A 22,186-nucleotide genomic window follows, 5' to 3' on the forward strand; every position below is an offset into this window, starting at 1 on the left:
TTAATACACGGCAATCCTGACCATAGACAGCAATGGTTTACTGTGGAGATTGTGCAGAATGTTCATAGGTCGACATAAGGTTTTCACATGAGATCTTTCATTTTCCCATGTTCCGATGGTTTGAGATTATTCTCCCTGTTGGTATGTCAAGGAATGTGATATTTATGTCTACTGTTCTAGCTGAAGGGGAAAATGAAAGATTCAACGTTAGCGACTTAACTCGACTTGAATGAAAACAACAGCTTACCATGGGGTATTGAAACTACCAGCCACATAACAACCTTATCACACTCCCACAAAACACCCCACAAAGAAGTCACACGGCTATTTGTGAAATCCATCTTTTTGAAGGAAATGAAATTTTAAAACCTAGACCCACTTTGAAAGTGAAAATTTCGCAAACTGGAAGTTATGTCTTTTAAGAGTAGAAGTTGACCGAAGATCATCGTAAAAATACTGAAAAAATTCTGAGAGTCGTGACCGGAACTCTGGTTCACTGCACTAGATTTTAATTCAGGGTGACCCCCTGTCGTTTAGTATGTCTTTTTCGGTGCACGAAATTGCTTTGTTTTGGCTCAAACGAAAGAAAAAAAGTAGACTTTGGTAGACACAATAAAATGTTCGTTCGGATTTTTTTTTAATATTATTATTTCTAGTATATCAACGCTCAAGTCCTTTCGGATTACCAGTCAATCACCACGTTTCTGTCTTCCGGTTTTCATACCGGAAGTGAGAACTCATTACCCACAAATCTCGACGCGAGCATCTGGCTCTGGAAAACAAAAAACACTCAGAGTTCAAGCAACAGCTCGGAAGCTGTGTCGTCGAACTTCGAGAATATCTGCGAAATTCATGTGCTCTAACCATACCGTTCATCCAAACTATAATCATACACACGCCAGAGTTAATTCTAGGAGCAGATTTGAGGTAAGTGTGCGAATTTTCGGCCAAAACTTAGGTAAATTCGGCAATGGTGAGCGACTATTCAAACAAGAGTCTTTCCGTCTCTCGGTGCTAAAGAAATTCATTTAAATGTTTGTCTGAAGCATAAGCTTAATATCAGTTTACCATTTCGTCCCTTATTTTATAGATTGTTATATGTTTATCATTTTACTCTATGCTTTTCATTTTCCCTTCGTAAAACAAGTTTCTTGTCTCAAGCATTTCCTGTCTTCTTCGCTCTCGAGAAAGCTCGATTGTTTTGCCATTTAATGTTTTGTTTTGCCCTGTTTTGTTTTGTGGACAAGGCTGTCGCTTCGGATGCAATGTAAGAGGTAAAAATATTTATCGAAACATTCTTGCTAGGATGTGCAATGAGTGTTGTGCCCCCTAGCTTTCACGATGCCATGATATTATTACGGTGCGATTAGCTGGCTGGAAACTTTACACTGTTCTGTTATGATGTACGCAGCTTGCAATAAGAAATTCTCGTTGATCTAAAAACTTGCGGCTTTAGACTCAGAATGAAAACATATTATGGAATTTCCACTTCCTTCATTGGACGGATTTGTATCTCCAAATAATATTGGGCAATTTGTCTAGTTAGCGGTGTGTTTGCAGTTTTTTACCGATCAGTGCTCGAGCAGAATTTCGCACATTCCCGCTCCGATCGAAGGCGATGTTCTTGCTTCATTAATTGAGAAAAGCGCGAATATAATTTCTAACTAATTTTAAAAACCGAAAAACTGCTCTTTTGGAGAAAAGGTTGGGAACTACGTTTTCACATCTAACAGAAAGAGATTTCGTTTACACGGTTGAATGAAATTTAACTTACGTAAGCTTAAAAGGGAAAAAATCTCTCCATTCACTGCTATGCAAAGACTTTGCACGTAGGCTTTAGCTAAGCTTGAGCTTATTTTCAGCGCTAGATTTCATATACGTCTCGACTTGTTTCTTTGAAAAATGAGTGTTGCTTTCCTTAGGAATGTCGGGATTTTTTCTCCCGGACTGATAAATCATATAGAAAGCTTAGTTACAAGCGATCGATATGTTGGGCTCCAATAATTGCTCTTGTAAACTGCATTTAAGCGGTCTTTATTATGAAGCGCAAGCTGTCATTGAAAATTCTCAAAATTTATGTCGGCATGTCTTGACTTCTGCGAGAAAAATAACCTATTAACATGTCGAATTTTATTTCAATTCCAGCTTTATAATTTTAACACCAATGAGGATCAAGCGTTAATAAACAAGAAACTTCCTAAGGAACTTATTTTAAGGTAAGTTGACTTTGTTGTTTTTTGCTCTGGCATATGCAAACATTATGCATACTAAATACTTTCACCATACCCAAGAGAATTTCGATACGCTTATTAAGTTCCCAGCACAGCTGACCGAAATGGTTCCCTTTAATAGATAATTTGCATTGTTTAATATGCATTGATATATGCCTTGCAGATAAAGAGTTAAATTTGTGGCAGCATTTCCTGTCGACTGAAAGCAATGTTAATAATTCACTACAATTTAAAATTTTGCCTGCTCTAAATAGTTTGTGATTTCCAGTCAAATTGACACATTTCAGGAGCCTTTAAGTATGTATTTCTAATAACACTATCACTTATATGCACCTGACAAAAGCATGTAAAAGTTACATTAATTTGAATTTTTTGTTATACCTGTATGAATATTATATAATGTTATATTCTATTATAGCAGAATGTTTAACAATAAATTGTTTCATTATTCACTGATTTAAAAAAAAAAGATTAACGCTACTGTGCCTGTTTACCAACACTGAAAATGAATTACAGTGCAGCCTGCAGGTATATTTATTCTGTATGATTTTTTTGCTAATACAAAACATTGTTTTTTCACTTTGATGTTACTCAAGACAACAGTACTACTGTGACAGGAGCCTGTCACAAACATCACTTTTTATGTTAATATTCAGCCAGTAAATAGCGATTGTTGTAGGCTTTCTGGACCACTTAAAACCGTAGTTAAAATGTGAATGTCACATGAGAAATCAAGCTGTACATAATTTGTACCACTTCACAGTGCAGATGTTTACAAATAAGTAGCAGTGAAATTTGTTTGTGCACCCAGGCCCAGCTAACCCATACTGGCAGTCTAGATGATCCCAGTTTCTGTAGTATAAAGCAGTTATGTACTGTAAAAGTATTATTCCTTTTCTGGATGGCATTAGCCAAAACAGTTCACCAGTTAATTAATTAAGCAATGTGGAGTGTCTCGTTTAACCACAAGGTCACAATATGTATGCACCCATTTGTTTAGAAATACACAATGTAGTTGTAGCTAACCAAAGCTTGAAAAAAAAAAAAAAACACTGCACTTGAACCAGGTAGTTCTATATGTTTAATGTATTATATATGACATTATTTAATAGGTAAACTACTTTTCTTTCCCTAGGATTTTTTCATTTCTAGATGTAGTTTCTCTGTGCCGTTGTGCGCAGGTTTCCAAGGTAAGCAGCTGTATGTGCAAATGTGACGTCATTTACAGCAAGTGTAATTGAAAAACAAAATGGACTTATAAGAACTGAAACCAAAAACATGTTTACAGAAGAACAGGCACTATGTGTGGCAAAATGTGAGGAACCCTGTTATATCTAACACACAAACATGTATTGGCCTTGGTTTTGCCTTTGCCTTAAACCAGTGAGAGAAGTTAGTCAATTGAGCAAAACCAGTGCAATTTTTGGTGATTGAATTTACCCTAAATTTTATTTCTTTTAGCTTTGGAATGTGTTAGCTCTAGATGGAAGCAACTGGCAAAGGGTGGATTTGTTTGATTTTCAAACTGACATAGAGGTATGTCCAGTTCGCATTTATATGATACAATGAACATGTACAGTACTGTGGGTCAAATATTATTCTTACCTTTTGACTGGTTCTTATTATGGTCAGGAATGTTTGAGACATACTACTTGTGACTTAAAAAGACTGCTTTCTTATTCAGCCACATACAGTGTATATGTGTCAACAACAAGCTACAGGTGTAGGTACATGTGTGCATTTTCATGGAACATCTGCACAATCTCACCTGGACTTGGATCTCTTTAGGCCACAGTAGTATGATCTCTGAAATGGTATACTGTATATGCACGTACTCTTTCATTGTAATATAACAAAAAACTTTTGGCTTGCATTCTCATCTTAGATTAGTAAACAAAACATATCTATGGAGACGTTAACACTAATTAATATTCTGTTTGGCGTATTTAATGACAATGAAGATTTTGCTATTTTGAATCACTTAATACTCAGTGCTAAATATTTTATTTATACATGTAAACTGAACAAAACTAAACCAACATTAAGAATTTTCTTTGAAAAGATCAAATTAGTTCATCATATAGAGAGAAAAATTGCCAAAAGAAATGACAGGCTCCATAAACATTACAAGAAATGGAAAAAATTATTGCCTCTTCTTAACTAAGCGTCTTTAGAGTTTTGTCAGCATGTGTCTTGTACTTTATTCATTAATTTCATTTATTTTGTCCTTTTGTTTTTGGTATATTTATTTATTTATTTATTTATTTATTTATTGTAGTGTTTAACTATTATTGTATTTCTTATTTATTTGTTTATTTATTTATTTATTTACTTATTTATTTATTTAGTGTTTTTTTTTTTAGTGTTAGTGCGTCTAGTAAATATGCTTGTAACCGTAATTGTCAATGTAAATAATAAAGAAATAAAAAAAATTGTTAAATTAAAAAAAAAAAATACTGTATATGCCTTGATTGTCTTTGTAGGAGATTGTAGTGCTTAACCTTTCTAGACGATGTGTAGGCTTTCTCAGAAGTTTGAGTTTAAGAGGATGCAAGAGTGTAGGAGATGGAGCTTTAAGGTAATTGTTGATGCAGTTGGATCCTGCTAATTCGAACTCAGTTATTTTAAATTCTGCATTATTTCAAACTCAAAACCATTTCCCTGGGTACTGTTGTTCAGTCATTTACTATCAGCCATTTCAAACTTCCACTATTTCGAACTTCGAAATAACGAGTTTCAACTGTACACATACACATGTCCTTGTATGTTAATATTTCAGAGCCTGTATTCAATATCAGTTGCTATAGGGGATCTTTCCTGAATTTTTTTTTTTTTTTTTTTTGAAACTTTATTTCCACACTAACAGACCGAAAAAAAAAAAAAAAAAAACACTACATACAATGAAAAATACTTACAATACAAAGCTACAGTACAACATTTATCTACTACTTACTTGGTTATGGTTACAGTACTTACACTCCAGAAAACTTTTTCCCCTCCCCCTATTGTATGTATATGATATTATTTAGGCACGATTCACCCCTTTTACAGTTTTTACAATGTCTTGGATTTCTACCTTACTTAAAAGAAAAAAAAAAAAACGCTGATAATTTACTTTACTTATATTTCTACCAAAAAAGAAAATGCTATTTATTACAATCTTTTTTTCCTTTTTTTTTTCTTTACTAATTACCACACACTGTTACATAATGCTGGTGCACACTTTCATGTAATTCTTAACGACTTAATCTTTCCTGAAGTTATTGCTTACATTTTGCCTCATTAGTATACGAGTTTGAATAGAGAAGGCAGCACATTAGAAATGACTTGACTCCAAACAGCTGAAGAACTTGTGTAACTTACATGTAGTACATGGTGATCATTTTAGCTCTTAGGGTGTACATGTGGTATTGAAGGTGATGTTGGCTCTCAAAAACTGAAAGCTTTCTGGTTGGCAAGAGCACTAGTCAAGGCCATACATTCTATGTTAAATTTTGAGCTTTTAAACCTGTGCGACAAAAGTATTTAAGGTAGCCATGAGACCTCTCAGTATTCAAACTGATATTTTTGTCGCTTGATATGAAACTGAAGTGCTCTATGCTAATGAGACAAATTAATTATTGTAAAGAAAGATTCCCCTAAGTACTGCCGCTGAAAGGGTCTTCCTGATACAAGTTAGATAAAAGTGTCTTAATGCATCTATTGTTGCAGTGGATAATTTACATGTAGTTATAAAAAATTGGAAACCTTCATTCAACACTTGAATAGGAGTATCTTAGCCCACTTGGAGTTACTATTGAGCACAAAAGTAAACAAAGTAAATTGAAGCAAAATCCTTGACCAATCATATTTAGTGATGAAAAACAGAGTTTTCATTAAGAACTGAGCACCAGGCAAATTGACCAGCTGTGAAGCCTACTTTGTTTGACCACCTAGAGGAAAGTTTTTCTCAAAAAAATTATTCATTTCAAAACATTCTACCCGCATGTGAAAACCAGTTGCCCTCCAGCTGCGAATGTTAACAAAACCCCTGAAAAATATGTTAAATAAAAAATTATGTAAACAATAGAACTGATATGTATAAAAAAAAAGCATGAAAGAGTAAATGATAAATAAAACTTCACAGAAAGTAAAGGGTAAACACAATAACTGCTGTCTCAGTAGTTTACAACAAACAGGCACATATTGCAAAGAAACAGAAACTTGTTAAAAATTCCAACTGGTGGGCCAGTTGGCTATTCACAACATGTGGAGGAGTTGAAAGTGTTCTCAGGGCACAAATCCATCCAATGTCAGGGAGAAGGATAATTTGAACCTGGGATCTTCGTATGGCAAGTCCAGCACCCTAGTTACTAATGCCACACTGCCTCCACAGATCTTTTGAGGCCTGCTGATAATACATGTCATTTCGTAAACTGTTTTTGGACCTAGCATCAAGTAATGTTTAACATTTTGCATCACCTCTATCATTAGACAAAGTAACATTATTCTTAATTTGTTCTTCTGGACTTTCTTTTCAGGATATTTGCTCAGCAATGTAAAAATATTGAAGAACTAGTTTTAGATGGATGTAAAAGAATTTCAGATAGGTGTGTTATATTTCATTCTCTTTAACTTAATATTATTATGCATACAGTAGTACTATACAATCATGTAATTATTAACCCAAAGATGTGTAGATCAGCAGTAGAGTGTATTCTCTTGTTAGTAATAAGCATGTTAAAAAGGTATGAGTTTAGGTTACATACAGTGTTTAGTATGCAATGTGCCGTTTCAGAAAATATCCATACTCCTCCCACAGAAGGGATTGGAATTTCCTGGGGGTTGGGGGTTCCCTTGAAGACCAAAACATTTAAAGAAATGTATCAAGCTTAACTGGAATTTCCAGAGGAGTGGGAGTGTCTTGAAAAAAATCCCTTCTGTGGGGGAAGTATGGATATTTTCTGGAACTACACAGTTGTTGCTAGCTAATAGTGCAACAATATGTATGAGGTATGTATTGACCAAGCATGAGGTAAAGATGGCTGGGTATTGGCCAAGTTCCTTTTTTGTGTGTTTATGGACCGAGATGGAGTCAAGGTCCATAGACTCGCAGAAAGGGAATGAGGCCAATACCCAGCCATCTTGGCCAACCAAGATAGGTCAATAGAGGATTATTTATTTCGGGACATTTTTCTTGCTGGACACAGGTAGTAGTCCTGAGCAGGCAAGATAGCGCCATGTTGCCTACTCTGGTAGCCAGTCAAAATGCAGGATTTGGTTCATCTTGCCTGCTCACGGAGCTACAACTGTAGCCATAATTGTAATAATATAAGTAGAGGCAAATCAAGCTGTTTTTTTCTTATTTTTTCCAGCACTGCTATTAGTCTTAGTAACTACAGTGGACGACTCAAACATTTAGATGTGTCATCTTGTCATCAGATCACAGATAACTCTCTTAGTGCTTTAAGGTTAGCTGAAAGCAATTAAAACTGAATTGCAAGATCATTTCTAATAATTCCGTAATCCTGATATCTACAGTATGATGCAATCAAAAGTAGATGCAGCTCCCTTGAAAGGGTTCTTTCATTTGTTATGCCTCACAGGCACCCTCTGATTGCTCAAACTGCTTGTCATTTGAAAATGACAGTTTTAAACATTCATTAGTGTGTATTGGATCAGTTTTATTTCAAATGCACAAAATTGCCTGAATTTTTGCATGTGAATTCAAATTATTTGATAGACAAACATTTCCCTGTATTAATTTTTAAACTAGCTTTGGCTAAATGCTTTTGAGAAAACTGGCAGCTGTTGTGCTGGCAGCATCATTTGATGTCCTCCTGTGAATGAGAAAAAGGCAAAAGAAGCCCTTTGTTTGTTTGAACAATGAAATCAGTTCATTCCTGACCAATAATTTTACTGTTCCAATATTATGATGCCTCATACTATCCTTCTCTTAAACTAGGTATTCTAATTAGCCATTTTTATTAATAACAATTTTTTTTGTAACCAAGCCAGGTCATTTAACAATACGTATTTACTGTTTCTCTGTCCATGAACACTTTATTGCCATTTGAATTTCAGTAAAGGCTGTACAAAGCTGCAGTATATAAATGTATCGTGGTGCAGTCAAGTATCTTCACATGGTCTCAAGTTACTGGCCCAAGGATGTCATAACTTACTTGTATTTATAGCAAAAGGATGTTCTTTGGTGAGTCCAGGATCAAAAAGAAAAAAAAATAGATAAAGTAACTAAGTAAAACTTTCTTTAAGTGTCAAATGTATTTAGTGCTGTTGCGTTAATAGGCCATGTTCGATAATATTATATCAATATTCAGAGTAGCATGGCTCTGAGGCTTTCAGGACAAACCTCTATTTTGGTGGTGTTTTCTTTGAATCCAAGTCTCTGTTAGGAATTTAGGCACAAAAGACATTTGAAAAATTTGCAGTTTTGTCCCGAAAGCCTCAAAGCCATGTTAGAATAATTGATATATTGAACGTGGCCTACATGTATTGGGGACACTGTAAATGAATATAAAGAAATATTGCAATTGGACATAGAGTAAATCCAGATAAATGTAGGTTGGAGGATTTGAACTAGGGACCTCCAAATTCCAATTCCAACACCTTAAACCAGTCCTGCATGCTGCCTCCACAAGTCAGGAAAGTCAGATAGTGTAGTTATGGTGTTTGATTCCACTTTAAGGTTCAAATTATCTTCTGATTCAAAGTTATGTTGTGCCATTGCCTGCTTGTTTCTTGGTTTATCCACTTTTACATATAGGTGTGCCACCTCCGTGTAGTTATTACAGGCAAATTTAAATAAAAAATGCTGTTACCAAAACCAAAACTCTCTATCTGTGTAAAGGTGTTTTACAAAGTTGAGGACCCATGGTTATATTTTTATCTAGATCCATAAAGCCTCTTGGACAGAGCCTTTTTATATGCTTTCCTGTTTATTAATTACGTGTCTATTCCCTCTGTAGATAACAGATGAAGGAATTTATCATCTGACAAAACAGTGCACAAAACTCCATACAATTAACCTGCACAGCTGCGAGGTAATTCATTACAGAATATTTTAGTCATCATGTACAGTTATGTAATAGCATGCAGTTTTGTACTGGTCAACTGTTTGCCTGCAGAAGTCCACATTTTGTAGCTTCAATTATATTAACTTAACACTGTCCAGTTGACACTAATTCTTTTAAAAAAAATTGATGGCTGCTTTTCAAGTCTTCACATATTAGCTTGGCAACAAGGTTATTTGTTAATCACTTATTACAAACTACAGTTGAATCCCAATTTTTGGAACCTCCAAGGGAAACAAAACTTGGTATGAAAAGGCAGATAGTCCAAGGGGTAAAACTGCATTGTTCGATTGAGGGGAGGGAAACAACCTTTGGTTCAATTTATCATGAGGTTCAAAAAATAGAGGGTCCGAGAAATTGGGCTTCCACACAAGTTGGCAATGTTTTTTATCTCCACAGCTTATTTCCTTTCTCCAGCTACACAATGTGTTGAATCTAGAAAAATACTGTTTGTTCAATCTTTCGAGTGTACCAGTCTTGTACATCATGAAGAACATTGTTAAACTTGTCATTAAATGGTATTAAAGCAACTGATTAGAAAAGGGAGCAAGTTACACTATACCATAACAGCAGGAGTATTACATTTGTATGTGTGAGCCTTAAACCAACATTGCTTCTTGTGTGTTTCTCTGTCCTTTAGAACATAAAAGATGCAGCTATTAAGGCAATTGGTGAGCACTGTAGGGAGATATCATTTCTCTGTGTGTCTGGGTGTATACAGCTGACGGATGTAGCACTTCAGTTTCTGGGATTAAGAAGTCATGAACTTAGGTAAGAAAGGATGGTATTAGGAATATTAGGTGTGAAGTGATCATCACTTTTTAAAACCAAGAACAGTAATTTAATTTAAATCATAATACAGTTGAACTGTGATTAAAAAAAAAGAAAACAACAAAAATGGGAATCTATCCGTCACTTGCCTAATGGACGGCAAGAGATAATTTTTTGCAGTAAAATCTGAGAAAATCGAAAATTGAAGAAGTAATTTAAGGGATGGAATTATTATTTTTTATAAATTTAATTTTTAATTATTACATGTAATTGTGCTAGTGAGAAAATGTTTCCTGGGCTGGTGAAAATGACTGCAGTGCTAGTACATCCTTAGGCCTAGTTACAGCTTGCCCGAGAGGCAGGCTGGAAAACTTACTGTTATTTTCTTCGCACCCTGCATTTTCTGTCATCCATCTGGTCTTCTCTTTGCATGGTTAGTCTGAGCTTTTTGGTTAGTTTGTTCATCAATTTTCTCCCTATGGCTGCAGAACATTAGAAGCTGCGCAATGTTCACAGTTCACAGATGCAGGATTTCAAGCACTTTGTAGAGTAAGGATCAGTTTCTTGATATTTACAGTTGTAATGAGTTCTTGTTTGACTCGTCAAAATTGTATGTAGCGATTGTGGTGTAAAAAAAGACATGCTGGCAGAGGGATTGTTAGAATTTTCCGTGAACTGCATGTTGCTAAGGAAACTCTGCCTTGAGCCCAGAAGAAGTCAAAAATTACATACTTGGCGAAGTAGCCTTGGTAGGTTGGTGTATTGTGTATCACAGATCGACTGGGAAACCATTTATGTTTTGAATTTATCTGCAATTTGCATATCTCTGGCTAAAAGAAACTAACGGTCATTTCGTTTTACATGTATATGATGCAAAAGTTCTGCAGAATACTTTTACCTACTTACAGTCTGTTACTTTGTTTTATTGTTTTCAATGACCTGCAAGGTCACTGTGAATTACTTATCATGGTTTGCCTGTTTTCAGGGTTGTAATAATCTTCAACGTATGGACTTGGAAGAATGTGTTCTGGTAAGTTGTTACTGTAGCTCAATGTCACCCTGGCTTCAGAGATCCTTTCCAAGAATTCAACGAGGAAAATTATGAAATGATGTTTGGTTTTTTTTCCTTCTTAGATCACAGATTCAACTTTGAATCACTTATCACTTTGGTGTTCTGGATTAGAGAAACTTGTAAGTGTCTTTTAGAACAGGTGTTCTCTGGTTGTTTACCCCCCTCTCCAAGATAAGATGTCTTGGGAGTAGGCAACAGGGAGAGACTAAGGAGGACAGTCTTTCATTGTTCCTGTTATGGCCACATCATCAGCTTGAACAACAGTGGAACAAGGCATAGGCTGGAGAAGATCTAGGGGTTTTGGCGGGTTTGGGCAAAGCCCCTAAATAAAAAATGAGACATCGTAACATGCCCACTTGGCCTCAGAATAGCAGAATTTCAATTTTGGGGGATGGCCAGATTCCCCCTACAGGAGAGGGCCTTTGGCAGTCCATATCTCAACCCCCCTTCTCTAAAATCCTGTATTTGCCACAGGCATAGGCATGAACATAATTTACATGGAGAGTCTTATGAACTACTTAGTCATGTGTAGAATCTGTCTTTGCTGTTTTATCATACCTGAGCAGATGCGGTACAAAACAACTCAGAATGAATGTATGCAATGTTTAAATAGTACTTCATATTATTTTATTTCACTGGGTTATTCCAAATTTTCATATTACTTCATATCGACAGAAAATTATCCCCGTTTTGGTGAACTTTTATAACGACACTTTATGATTCCCACATGCATAATAGAGATTGTTTACTTTCTTTGTCCTTCAATCCGGGACAACAACGACAAACTGAATCCCTTGTTTGTTATTAAAATAATTTGCCTTTTTGACAAATAAATTATTATATCCACTACTCGTGAAGTACAATACATGGTTGATGTTTTGCAGAGTGGTAATGAATATGAAATTTACAGAAGTGTAGCAGTTCTCTTAAACTGCTATTGTTTTATTATTGTAGAAGCTGTTATTGTTTTAGGGCTAGGGGCATTGTTTCTGTTGTTTGTTCTGTTGTCCTCTCAAAGAGTATCAAGCCATTCATGTGAGACCTTACGAGAGCTGCCACCCGACTCAAAATATAGGTGTAATTTTTAAAGACTGTTGCATGTATGAAGCGTGAACTGAGCCTCAATGTTTTGTTTTTCGTCAGAGTCTTTCACACTGTGAGTTAATCACAGATGAGGGCATCAGACAGTTAGGCGGCAGCCCTTGTGCAGTGGATCATATTCAGGTGCTGGAGCTGGATAACTGCCCTCTCATTACAGACAACGCCCTAGACTACTTGATGTAAGTTTACATCTACATGTACAGTTAAATATCGCTGGTAAATATAGTTGCTGGTCATTTAGGCCCCAAGTCGGTTAGCTCCTAGCCAGTTAGCCCCCAACGAGAAGCCGATTAGCCCCCATTCACACTTAATCGTACCAAAAAGGTACGATTAAGTATAAGAATTGAAATCCTGCTAGATTCTTACCTTTTCGTCTTTCTAAATGTAGAAACTGCCAGCAGCTAAAGAGAATAGAACTTTATGATTGTCAGCTTATAACCAGAGCAGGCATACGAAAACTCAAGGTAAGTACACATGATGCAAATCACAATACTGGAAATGGATGTAAGAACTGAATATCCTGTATCTGAACTATGGGAGAGAGTTATACGATACTAATGCGTCTCCGTTTTCATTTCGGAGAAAACGAAGCAAAATATTTTCGACCTCACCAGCGTTTTCGTTTTGTTTTCACCAGTCCACACTGATTCCTTTTCATTCGAAAACGCTTACTTTTTGATACGTTTTCGCCTGTCGTTGATATAAAAAACGCCCGAAAACGCCGATGGTATTGACAGTGTATGACGCTTTTTTCGTCACCGTTTTCGAAAGCCTCCGTTTTCATCAGAGTTTCCTATCGGCCGTTTTAGTGTGGATGATAGGCGAAATTGCAACAAAAAGTTTGCGTTTTCGTACGAAAGCGCATTGCTGTGGTCGGGGACTTCAAGACATGATGAAAGATTATTGCAGTTATGCACGCTACTGAAAACAAAGGCAGCTTTGATCTTACAATCCATGACGTGACCAGCCCCTAGTTGACTTGATACGTGAACGCATGGGCAATTCCCTTGATGAAACGTGCCTGCAGGGAGTCACGGTAGTTGTATTCATGCAAACAAATATCCAAACAAATAAATTAATGCAAACAAATATCCAGTCTAAAATAATGAATACAAGATAATGAATCAACTACCTTGATTCCCTGCAGACTCGTCTCTTATAGGGAATTGACCATTGGTAGAACACTGCACCGGTATCGTAGAGAAAATGGGTTCAAATCCAGTTCGAGCCTGAATTTTTGAGGTTTTACTTTCGCAGCTGACTAAGTTGCGTAGGTAACTGCGATGATCTCTCGTGCCATTAAATCAAAATATTGCTGTTAAAGTAGTAATGCTAACAAGCGTCATGTAGGTACTGCGGTGGTAATACGCACGGTTCTTTGTATCTTTCACACGATTTACCGCGCTAGTTCACTTCCGCGCGTCTAAATGAACATGGTCTGAAATCGTACAAGAATCGACTCCAAAATTGTAGTTTCTAGAGGTAATCACCCCCTCTGCCCGGATGGAACGAAATTTGAATACTTCCGTAACATTTTGAATTCCCGATGTAATTTTTCAGTCGGTTTCGAAGACAAGTGCGGTATTTTTGTTGCAAACAAAAACGATTATCTACGCACACATTTACCATCTCTTTTCCTGGTTGGATAAAAAAAAAATCACTGTTTATCCAACGTGCACTCCAACCAGTTTCTTTTTTCAGCAAATTAACGGTAAAGTTGACTCATGTGGTTGCTTTCCTTGACAGGCTCATCTTCCCGACCTCAAAGTACACGCATACTTCGCCCCTGTCACCCCTCCCCCGAGTGTTGGTGGTGGACGACAGAGGATGTGCCGTTGTTGTGTGGTGTTATAGTACTATATTTTAAGGTCGTTGATAACATTTTAAAAAATTGCTTCTTACAGTATCGTGTTAAACAGACTTAACCTTCGTACCTGTAAGTGCCCGATATCGGTTTCTTACTCCGTTAAGTTTGCAGTTTTAGTATTTTGCAGGATTTGTTTTCTTACGGTTCATCCCTCCTTTATTCCGTCCAGCTCTAAATAACCTCCCTCTTACCAACTTCCCTCCGTCCTACGCGTTTATCGAAAAGAGCCGTTTCACAAGGGTAAGGAAGTTCTCATCTTTGTCTAAACCAATTGATACCTGCATGAAACAAGAAGATTTAATGTACTACGAAATGTTTTATCTGGGAAAGTACCCAGTTACGCCAATAGAGATTGCTAAAGTAACTGAGCGAAAGTGTTCTATTCCCGTGGAACTTTACTAGAGTAACGCGCTTGTGTGACAGATTTAATCATACCTGGACTGGTTGTATACTCTGGGGTTTTTTTTCCATGTCTCTTTCTGACAAAATGTTGCTGCATTTTATCGTTTCAGTTTTAAAGCCATTTTAAAGAAATGTTTGCCATATAAAGTGTAAATAAATGGTGATATTATGACTGCTTTAAAAATTCATAAAATCAGTGGTAGGAAATGAGTTTGGTTCTGTAATATAATTTTTTTTTTCAATAACAGTGAAAGTACTGATTTTATGGCGACTTTGTTTATAGTGTATTAATATTAGCGCCCATTTTATTGTACATAGTGCAGAACCAGTCTCTTAATCCACCGTAGGAAAAAAGATGGCGGCTGTACATTTTACCACAATACCTTGCGTACCTAACACAGCCTGTAAGATACAAAGAAAGCCAAATTTTTACAATATTTGTCCCTGTACGAAGGACATTGGGTATACTAGGTTTGACGATTTTGTAACTCTTCTGTGCGTTTTTATGAACGTTGTTAAGGCTTTCGCTCGCTAAGAACTATGGGTAAATGTACCAGTCGCCATCTTTTTTCCTACGGAGGATTATCTAATCTATTTAAAAATTCTCAATGTTAAAAACTAAGTCACAGTTACTAGGCTTTGTGTTGGGTCCCATGTTTCTCCATTGTTGTAGTTCGTCTTGCTTTTTGTGTTGATCTAGGGAAAATTTTATCTATAAAGTGTAACTATTGTACGCTCTTGGTCAGTGTCACAAAATCTTGATTTCAGTCGTCACACAATGCATATACGCCAGTGATACGAAGCTTTGCGTGACAAGCTAAACTGCCACAGAAGGCACAAGAGACCGACTTCTTTTGATGGCCTAAAGTGCTGGAGTTGTTTCTTGCGCTCTTTCTGCGTTTCTCAGTTGTATTTTTAAAACAAGCTGCTGTCTGGCAAATGAAAGTCACGTGGTCTGGTCTGTGACCATGGCTAACCCCAGTCCCCTGCCGGTCAGGAAAAGTCTTGTGTTAAGATAGCTTCAAATGTTCTTTTTCTGTTTTCAGCATTTTAGACGCGATCAACAGCTAGTCGAAATCTCTAGAATACGTCCAGTGTGGAGTTCACGTTTAAGAGTCATTTCAGCCTTTTTCGTGGTTCTGTTGAAGAACCAGTTAACATAGGAGATAGGAAATAAATAACTGTTACTTGCCTGTTGTCAACTGAGCGCTGTTAGTTGTGATTGTAAATGCGGGAATTTAAAAATAAATATAAAAATAACGTAAGGAACTGGCTGTGTCTGTCGTTATGCTTTCTAGTGTACTCTCTTCCACAATTTTTTATGGTTCAAACCAACATGGAATAACACTTAAAACCTCCTTCACCCTCCCCTCCCCTCCCCCATGTACTCTCATTGATACTGGAAGGACACAAAATTGACATACAACTTTTATTACAGCCCTTATATGAATATATTAGCACCTGTACATCTTTGACTAGCAAATTTAATGCTAGGGAGTAGCCCTGCGATGGACTAGCATCCCATCCAGGGGGGAGTAGAAATACTCCTAGTCGCTTCCTGCTACTGAAACCGGGATAAGCTCCGGCCTGATGAGCCACTTGGCTCGTATACAAACTTTACCTACCTTTACTTTTTATTGTAACTTGTTCATGTACATCTTACTTTACCAAATTTACCTTACTTTGTAATTTATTTGTTCATGTACCTCTCACAGTATCTAGCTTACTTTTTATTGCAGGTTATATCTCACATTACCAAATGTACTTTAGCTTACTTTGTATTGTATTTTGCTCGTGAACATCTTACCTTAGCAAATTTACTTTACTTTAATTTGTTATTTATTTGTTTAATTTATTTTGACATTTTCTTATTTATTTAAGAAACAGAAAACATGTACCGTGTTTCTATCGAGTTATAGAAACACGAGTGGAAGTTTGGGAGAACGAGAAATTCGAGTTCTCCCAAACTTTCACGAGTGTTTCTATGACTCGATAGAAACATGGAGAACATGTTTTCTATTCCTTTTAGAAAACACCGCGACGAAAAAAAGGAAAACAACTTGTTAACTTTGATTATCCAGTAGAGCAGTATTCGACAAATGATCAAAACCCACTAGGAAGTGAGGATGGCTAACGATGGCGAGGATGGAAACGAATTGTGATTTGGAGATTTGAGAAAGCGTCAGGATGTCAGTTTTTCAACGATTCAAGTTTGGCTCGAAAATCGTTGAACTTTTGCACTAATGTTGCTGCAGTGTGGACGTTCTTCAAGAAATTGCTTTTAATCATTTAGTTAGCACTAATTAAGTTCTCACTTATTACATAAATTTAGCGACCATTTCGTGAATTTATAACAGTTCTAAGCAAATATATCGTGACAGTGTCCCTTTAAATTACTTTCCTTTAGCAATAAGAAAGAAAGTCGAGGATAGTTTGCTCATCTCTGCGTCTGCGCGTTACACGCAAGGGCAGGTCGCCCCTGGATGATTAGGAAGCGAGACATAATAGCATTTCAGTACTGTGTTTGTCTTCTTTACGTATCTGGGATAAAAATAGTAAACAAGGTCAATTAGAAATTTCTCTCCAAAAGTATTCTTTCTCGCCAGTAATCCTTCCCATCTTTTTCCCCATGGTGGAGCGGAAAACCCTTTCCTACTGTGTTAATTTCATAATGCCATTTAGGCTGAATTAAGACATAGCGTCCCTGACACAATGTATTTCGGCCAGACAATTCATGCGAAACGTTGCAATACCATTAATCAATTCAGTCTAACACATGCAAACTAAAGACCGAATTTCAGGTAGCCATGCACCTTTCAAAGGCACAATCTACTTTGTCTTCACGTAAAATGTCGTTATTTCTCCGACCATAGTACAAACGTAAGACTTGTCGACGTGTTAACACAACAACAAGCCTTAGTTTTGAGATGAAACTGAATAATGAAAATCCGATTCACCCCATGCCATGACAATCACTTACTTTGATTTTTTGCACCTGCCCAATCCCCAAAAACCGCACTTTTTGCTGTAATAGGTTTTATAGCTGGTATATGCAATGACGTTGGAGCAGCGACGCTCTGAGCGACAATCATCTGGAAAAAAACAATAGCAGCGAAAAGTTGTCATTAACAAATAATGCGAATGATAAAGACGAAATGTTCATTTGTCGCCAGCGTGGGACAAATAGAATACCAATGAGGAAAGAAAAGATTGATCAGCTCATTAAAGTAGCTACGTCACGTTTTGCGTATGTTGAAAAGTTCTTCCTAAACTTTTCAAGTTCGTCGTTTGTAATCCGTGTTAACCTTCTCCATCTTTAGCCATCCTTGTTCCGTTATGGTTTATTATTATGTGTTTCTTTCAATCCAAAGGTAATTTTATTTGTACGTGACCAAAATTACTCAAAATATCGTGGCTGACCTTCTGTTATCGCTCAAGACGGGCAAGGGCGTTAGCAATCGTGACGTCATTGTCAATTGTTCATGTGGCTATATCACGATTTTTCCTTGGGGCGAAAATCAACATATCATAATATACATGCACAAATTTCAGCAGTCTGATTGGCTGAGAACACGCCAAGTAATCACAAACAGTGCAGAAAGTTGAAATTGAGAGCTAAAAGTTGAAATCGAGTGCAAAAAGTTGAACTTTAATTCCATGTATATTATTAATAATTACATTTTTTATCGTGCAATTTGAAATAAATAAGCACTAGTAAAAACTTATGCTTATTAATTTATTCCAAATTGCACTCGTAGTCATTTGATTACCTTTACAAACACCACAATTTACGCAGTAGAAAACGGTAAACCAACTTACCATGACATGTATTGTTAGACTTGTAGAAGCAGCGGTTACACGGGCATTCGTAGGAACCCTGTGTGTTCACACAAGATGAGTTTGATGGGCAGCTGTAAGATCCTTCGGAACACTCGTTGATATCCGTACAAGTGGGAGAGTCTTCATTTCTCCAACCAGGCAGACAATTACAGTGGTATGAACCAATAAGATTGACACATGATGATGAAGATTGCACTGGACATGAATCAGGCGCCTCTGAGCATTCATCCACGTCTACACGTGTGGATAAATTGTGTTTTAACAAGACATTGAAAATGAAGACTTGAAGTTTGATATTTATAGATTATTGTACAAGCGTAGTTAGAATCGTGCCCGAACAGGGTTGGTGTATAATATGGCATAAAGAGCGTGACCATAATTTGCTTGCGCGAAACAGCGGGTAATCTCGAGCGGGCAAGATAGCGCCATCTTGCCCGCTTGTATGGCCAATCACAGCGCAGGAATTAATTCCTCTTGCATGCTCGTGGAACTAGCATATAATTAAAGTCAAATTCTGCTTCAATTGATCTTAGCGGTCGGAGGAACCATAACATGACATTCAGTTCCCAGAAACGTTATCCTTCAAGTTATAGTTTTCCTCTGATTTGTTTTATGCACATACCTTCACAGCTGTCTTTTCCGTCTCCAAAGAATCCTTCTTTACACGTGCAGTTGAGTGAGCCTTTGATATTCTCACACGTGGCGTTGATATGGCAATTGCATGCGTTTTTCTCTAAATGGGATAAAATTGGAGCTGTCTCAGTTAATATTCAATTCTGAATTTAAGTAATTGTCTTAGGTACCACGTTCGCTGTGATCGGTCAAGTAGTAGGCGTATTCCATTCTTCGGTTCGCTAAACTTGAAGTCGTTGCTGTCACCAATATGTCTCGTGATTTATCACAAAGTTTTTCGTAACTTTTATGGCAAATAAACAACAGATACCGTAGGTCTGAAAAGACATTCTTAAGAACGCAACCCATGACTTAAAGATTGGATCCAAAACACAAGAGATAGCGCGTTACGTTTGAATTATTTGTTTCAGCTGTTTGCTCGGCCCCACTAGCACTTGAGCTACAACACTGCTGAGGGTAAGTAAAAGTTAAATATAGATTCTTTTTTTGTATCCCAGGAAACATAAAAGGGATAAAAGAACCAATGTTAAACTGAAAAATAATCTGGGATTCACTTGTACTATTCGTCTGCGTTTATGCATTTTAAGTTTTGTTACACTAACCGCGGCAGCTCTCTTTCCCGTCTCCAAGAAATCCTTCTTTGCAGGTACAAATGAATGAGCCTTTGGTATTTGCACACGTGGCGTTACCATGGCAATCATGTAGACTGTCTCTGCATTCGTTAATATCTAATGGAAAAAAAAACCAAGGAAATGAGAGAAAAAAAACGTCTCTCGGGTTGACATAGACAATCCTATAAGACAAGAACATGTTTCTCCTGAGCGCCTTTTTGTCCTTTTTATGCTTAGTTATTGAATTGTGATATGATTGGATGCAATGAACAGCTTATTCCTTCGTGAGATAACTAAGAATAGCTACCCATTCTCGCTCCCTGAACCCATTCTGTCTCTACGCTAGCGAATCCAAGGCAACAAAGTAAGTAAGAAAGGTCTTTGTTTACCTATAGTTAAAAGAAGGGATCGTTATGAAGCCTGGCAAACTTGAAACTGAAGGAGAAGACAAGATGACAAGATTTATGTTAGAAGACCCATAACCCGGCACAATCTTTTGTTTTTTGCTCATAAACTCTGCATGAATTACGTAACCAAAACGTTTCTATTGGTTGATTCCTTAGCCAGAAGTAAACGGCTATTGTGCACGGTCAAGGTCAAAATACTCGAGCAAAAACATACAGAAAGAACACTGTTGCACTTCATCTGCATTGCCCTTCCTCGACCACATGCATGTTTTTATCATGCATGGACTTCACCGGCTAATCGTTAGTACAGGCAGAAGGAGCTCTGGAAACCAGCAGGGATTTACCTTGTTCACAATAGTTTCCAGTCCATCCCTTTTTACACGAGCACGTGTAGTTGACTTGACGGTTCACACAGGTTGCATTGTTCAAGCACCGATGTCTGATGCAGAAGTCAGGAACTACACAACAACCATAAACACCCGTTAACATATGCTTGATTGACAGCATAGCGGAGGCAAGAGACATCAAAAGGCTGTCTATCAAATGAGTGTAGTTAAATAGAGAAATCTTTTGTAATCTTTAGCCGAAGCTATATCAGCCCTAGCTGGTTTTCTTGCGCGTCCGTCCATCCTGATCGAATTGGAATATGGAAATGTAGTTTCTTCTGAAGGGAGGAAAACAGGAGAACCTGGAGGAAGACCCTCAAAAACAGGCGAGAACCAACAACAAACGCAACCCACATATGGCACGGGCCGGAATTGAATCTTGGTGGGATGCGAGCGATCTAACTACTGCGCCATCCCTACTCCCTTGTTAGCTTACCTTCCGTCCTCATGTCACAACGAGCGACAATGGAGTTTCCCGATCTCATGGGATCTAACCAGTAATTACCGCTGACCGTTTGTGTTCCTTCACTGGCCTTGATCTCTGCGCACGAATCAGCAGGTAGCTCAGGAATGGATCCGAGGGGAACTGGGGATGAAGAGTAACGTTTTTAAATTGACTAATAAGAGAAACATTTTGCTCTCTGTAATATCAATTTTATTCTCAAAAATTGGAGAAAACAGTACCTCTGGGGCTGTTCTCCATGTAATATTTTTCAACATTGTTGACGAAGTCTTTCGGTGTGGCATTCTTGGTTCTGTTGTTCATCTCACAGATGCCATTGGCCATGACGTAGTTAAAGCTCTGACATCTGACGTCAGAAGTGCATGCCTCTATACAGTCGATCGAGAGGGGCCTGGCCTGGAACGTCTTAAAAGTGTGGCCCTTCAGCATCTTTTGATAAATCGAGTAAACATCGCCTCTGCACTGCTGACTGGTAATGCTGCGAAACATTAATGACACTACAAATAGTGTCAAAATAATGTCCATCCGTTGGTGTGTCATGATTCCTTGTGCATGCACTGGTCTGTCACAGCAGTGGTGCTCACAATCCCTTTCAAATAGGAAATAAGTTTGAGTGTTAATGTTGAGCCCACGTTGGATATATACGAGGTGATAAGTAACAAACGACGTACACAGCGCCGAGTTTGTTGTAATTGCCTCGTATCCTACAAGCGGGGTGAATGGAATTATTGTTTTATTAAATTATATAATCGGCTGGATGATGTAGACATTTCAGTTTCATTTAAGGTCATTCCTCACATTTGCATCGCGCATCCTTACTGCGCATAATTTATGGCGTCATTAGCGCGCACTCGTGCACGCGTATATTGAAAACATGACGGATTTGCCTTGATATTGAGCTCTGTCAGTTGAAAAATGGCTCTAGCTCACCAACGAGCACGGACACCCCAATTTTTTTTCCAGTCATTGTAATCAACTAATCATAAGCTTTGCGCGAGAAAAGACTGATCTAATTTCTATTGCTGAAAATTGAATAAATAAGAAAAATAGCAGATACACTGTGGTCTTTTCTATTTTGCAGTTTGGTAACCACGTCAAGAAATTTGGTTCAAATTTTTAATCAAGGATTTAGCTTTTTATCTGAATCAAACTTAAAATGTTTATTTGTGTCCAACACAATGTATTGACTGTAGTTTAATGCGTGTTCTTATGAGTCTGGGCTCACAAGAATCTATTGTCACTTTTATTTCAGAGGAATTACCTTAAACGAAACGATGGTCTAAAAAGGGAAGGAAAATTTGTCCCGCGGTGTTTTTTTTGTTTTTTTGTTTT

At 37.3% G+C, this 22,186-nt stretch overlaps 2 protein-coding genes across 2 annotated transcripts in view; one reads left to right on the forward strand and one right to left on the reverse strand.

Annotated features, from left to right (window-relative positions):
- Positions 1–21,394, reverse strand: part of LOC110053644 (uncharacterized) — a 294,177-nt gene extending 272,783 nt beyond the window's left edge. Inside the window, exons 1-3 of the mRNA XM_089285965.1 lie at positions 21,076–21,394; positions 20,828–20,977; positions 20,350–20,463 (exon numbers count right to left, since the gene is read on the reverse strand). Coding sequence (XP_089142091.1) covers positions 20,350–20,463; positions 20,828–20,977; positions 21,076–21,394 — 583 coding nt within the window. The remainder of the gene's footprint in view (positions 1–20,349; positions 20,464–20,827; positions 20,978–21,075) is intronic.
- On the forward strand, positions 764–15,783 carry LOC110055035 (F-box/LRR-repeat protein 2-like). The gene is made up of 16 exons (XM_020761416.2): positions 764–927; positions 2,146–2,216; positions 3,367–3,421; positions 3,693–3,767; positions 4,715–4,809; positions 6,752–6,820; positions 7,586–7,681; positions 8,295–8,421; positions 9,197–9,271; positions 9,942–10,072; positions 10,561–10,621; positions 11,058–11,102; positions 11,207–11,263; positions 12,288–12,424; positions 12,634–12,709; positions 13,992–15,783. Exons 1-16 carry the CDS (start codon positions 853–855, stop codon positions 14,097–14,099), a joined length of 1,353 nt encoding a protein of 450 aa, XP_020617075.1. The 5' UTR covers positions 764–852; the 3' UTR covers positions 14,100–15,783.
- Positions 21,395–22,186: the final 792 nt, after the last annotated feature.

This window comes from Orbicella faveolata, unplaced genomic scaffold (assembly GCF_042242905.1).
Source record: "Orbicella faveolata isolate gen_17 unplaced genomic scaffold, um_ofav_v1 contig_13, whole genome shotgun sequence".
NCBI classification, from domain to species: Eukaryota; Metazoa; Cnidaria; class Anthozoa; order Scleractinia; family Merulinidae; genus Orbicella; species Orbicella faveolata.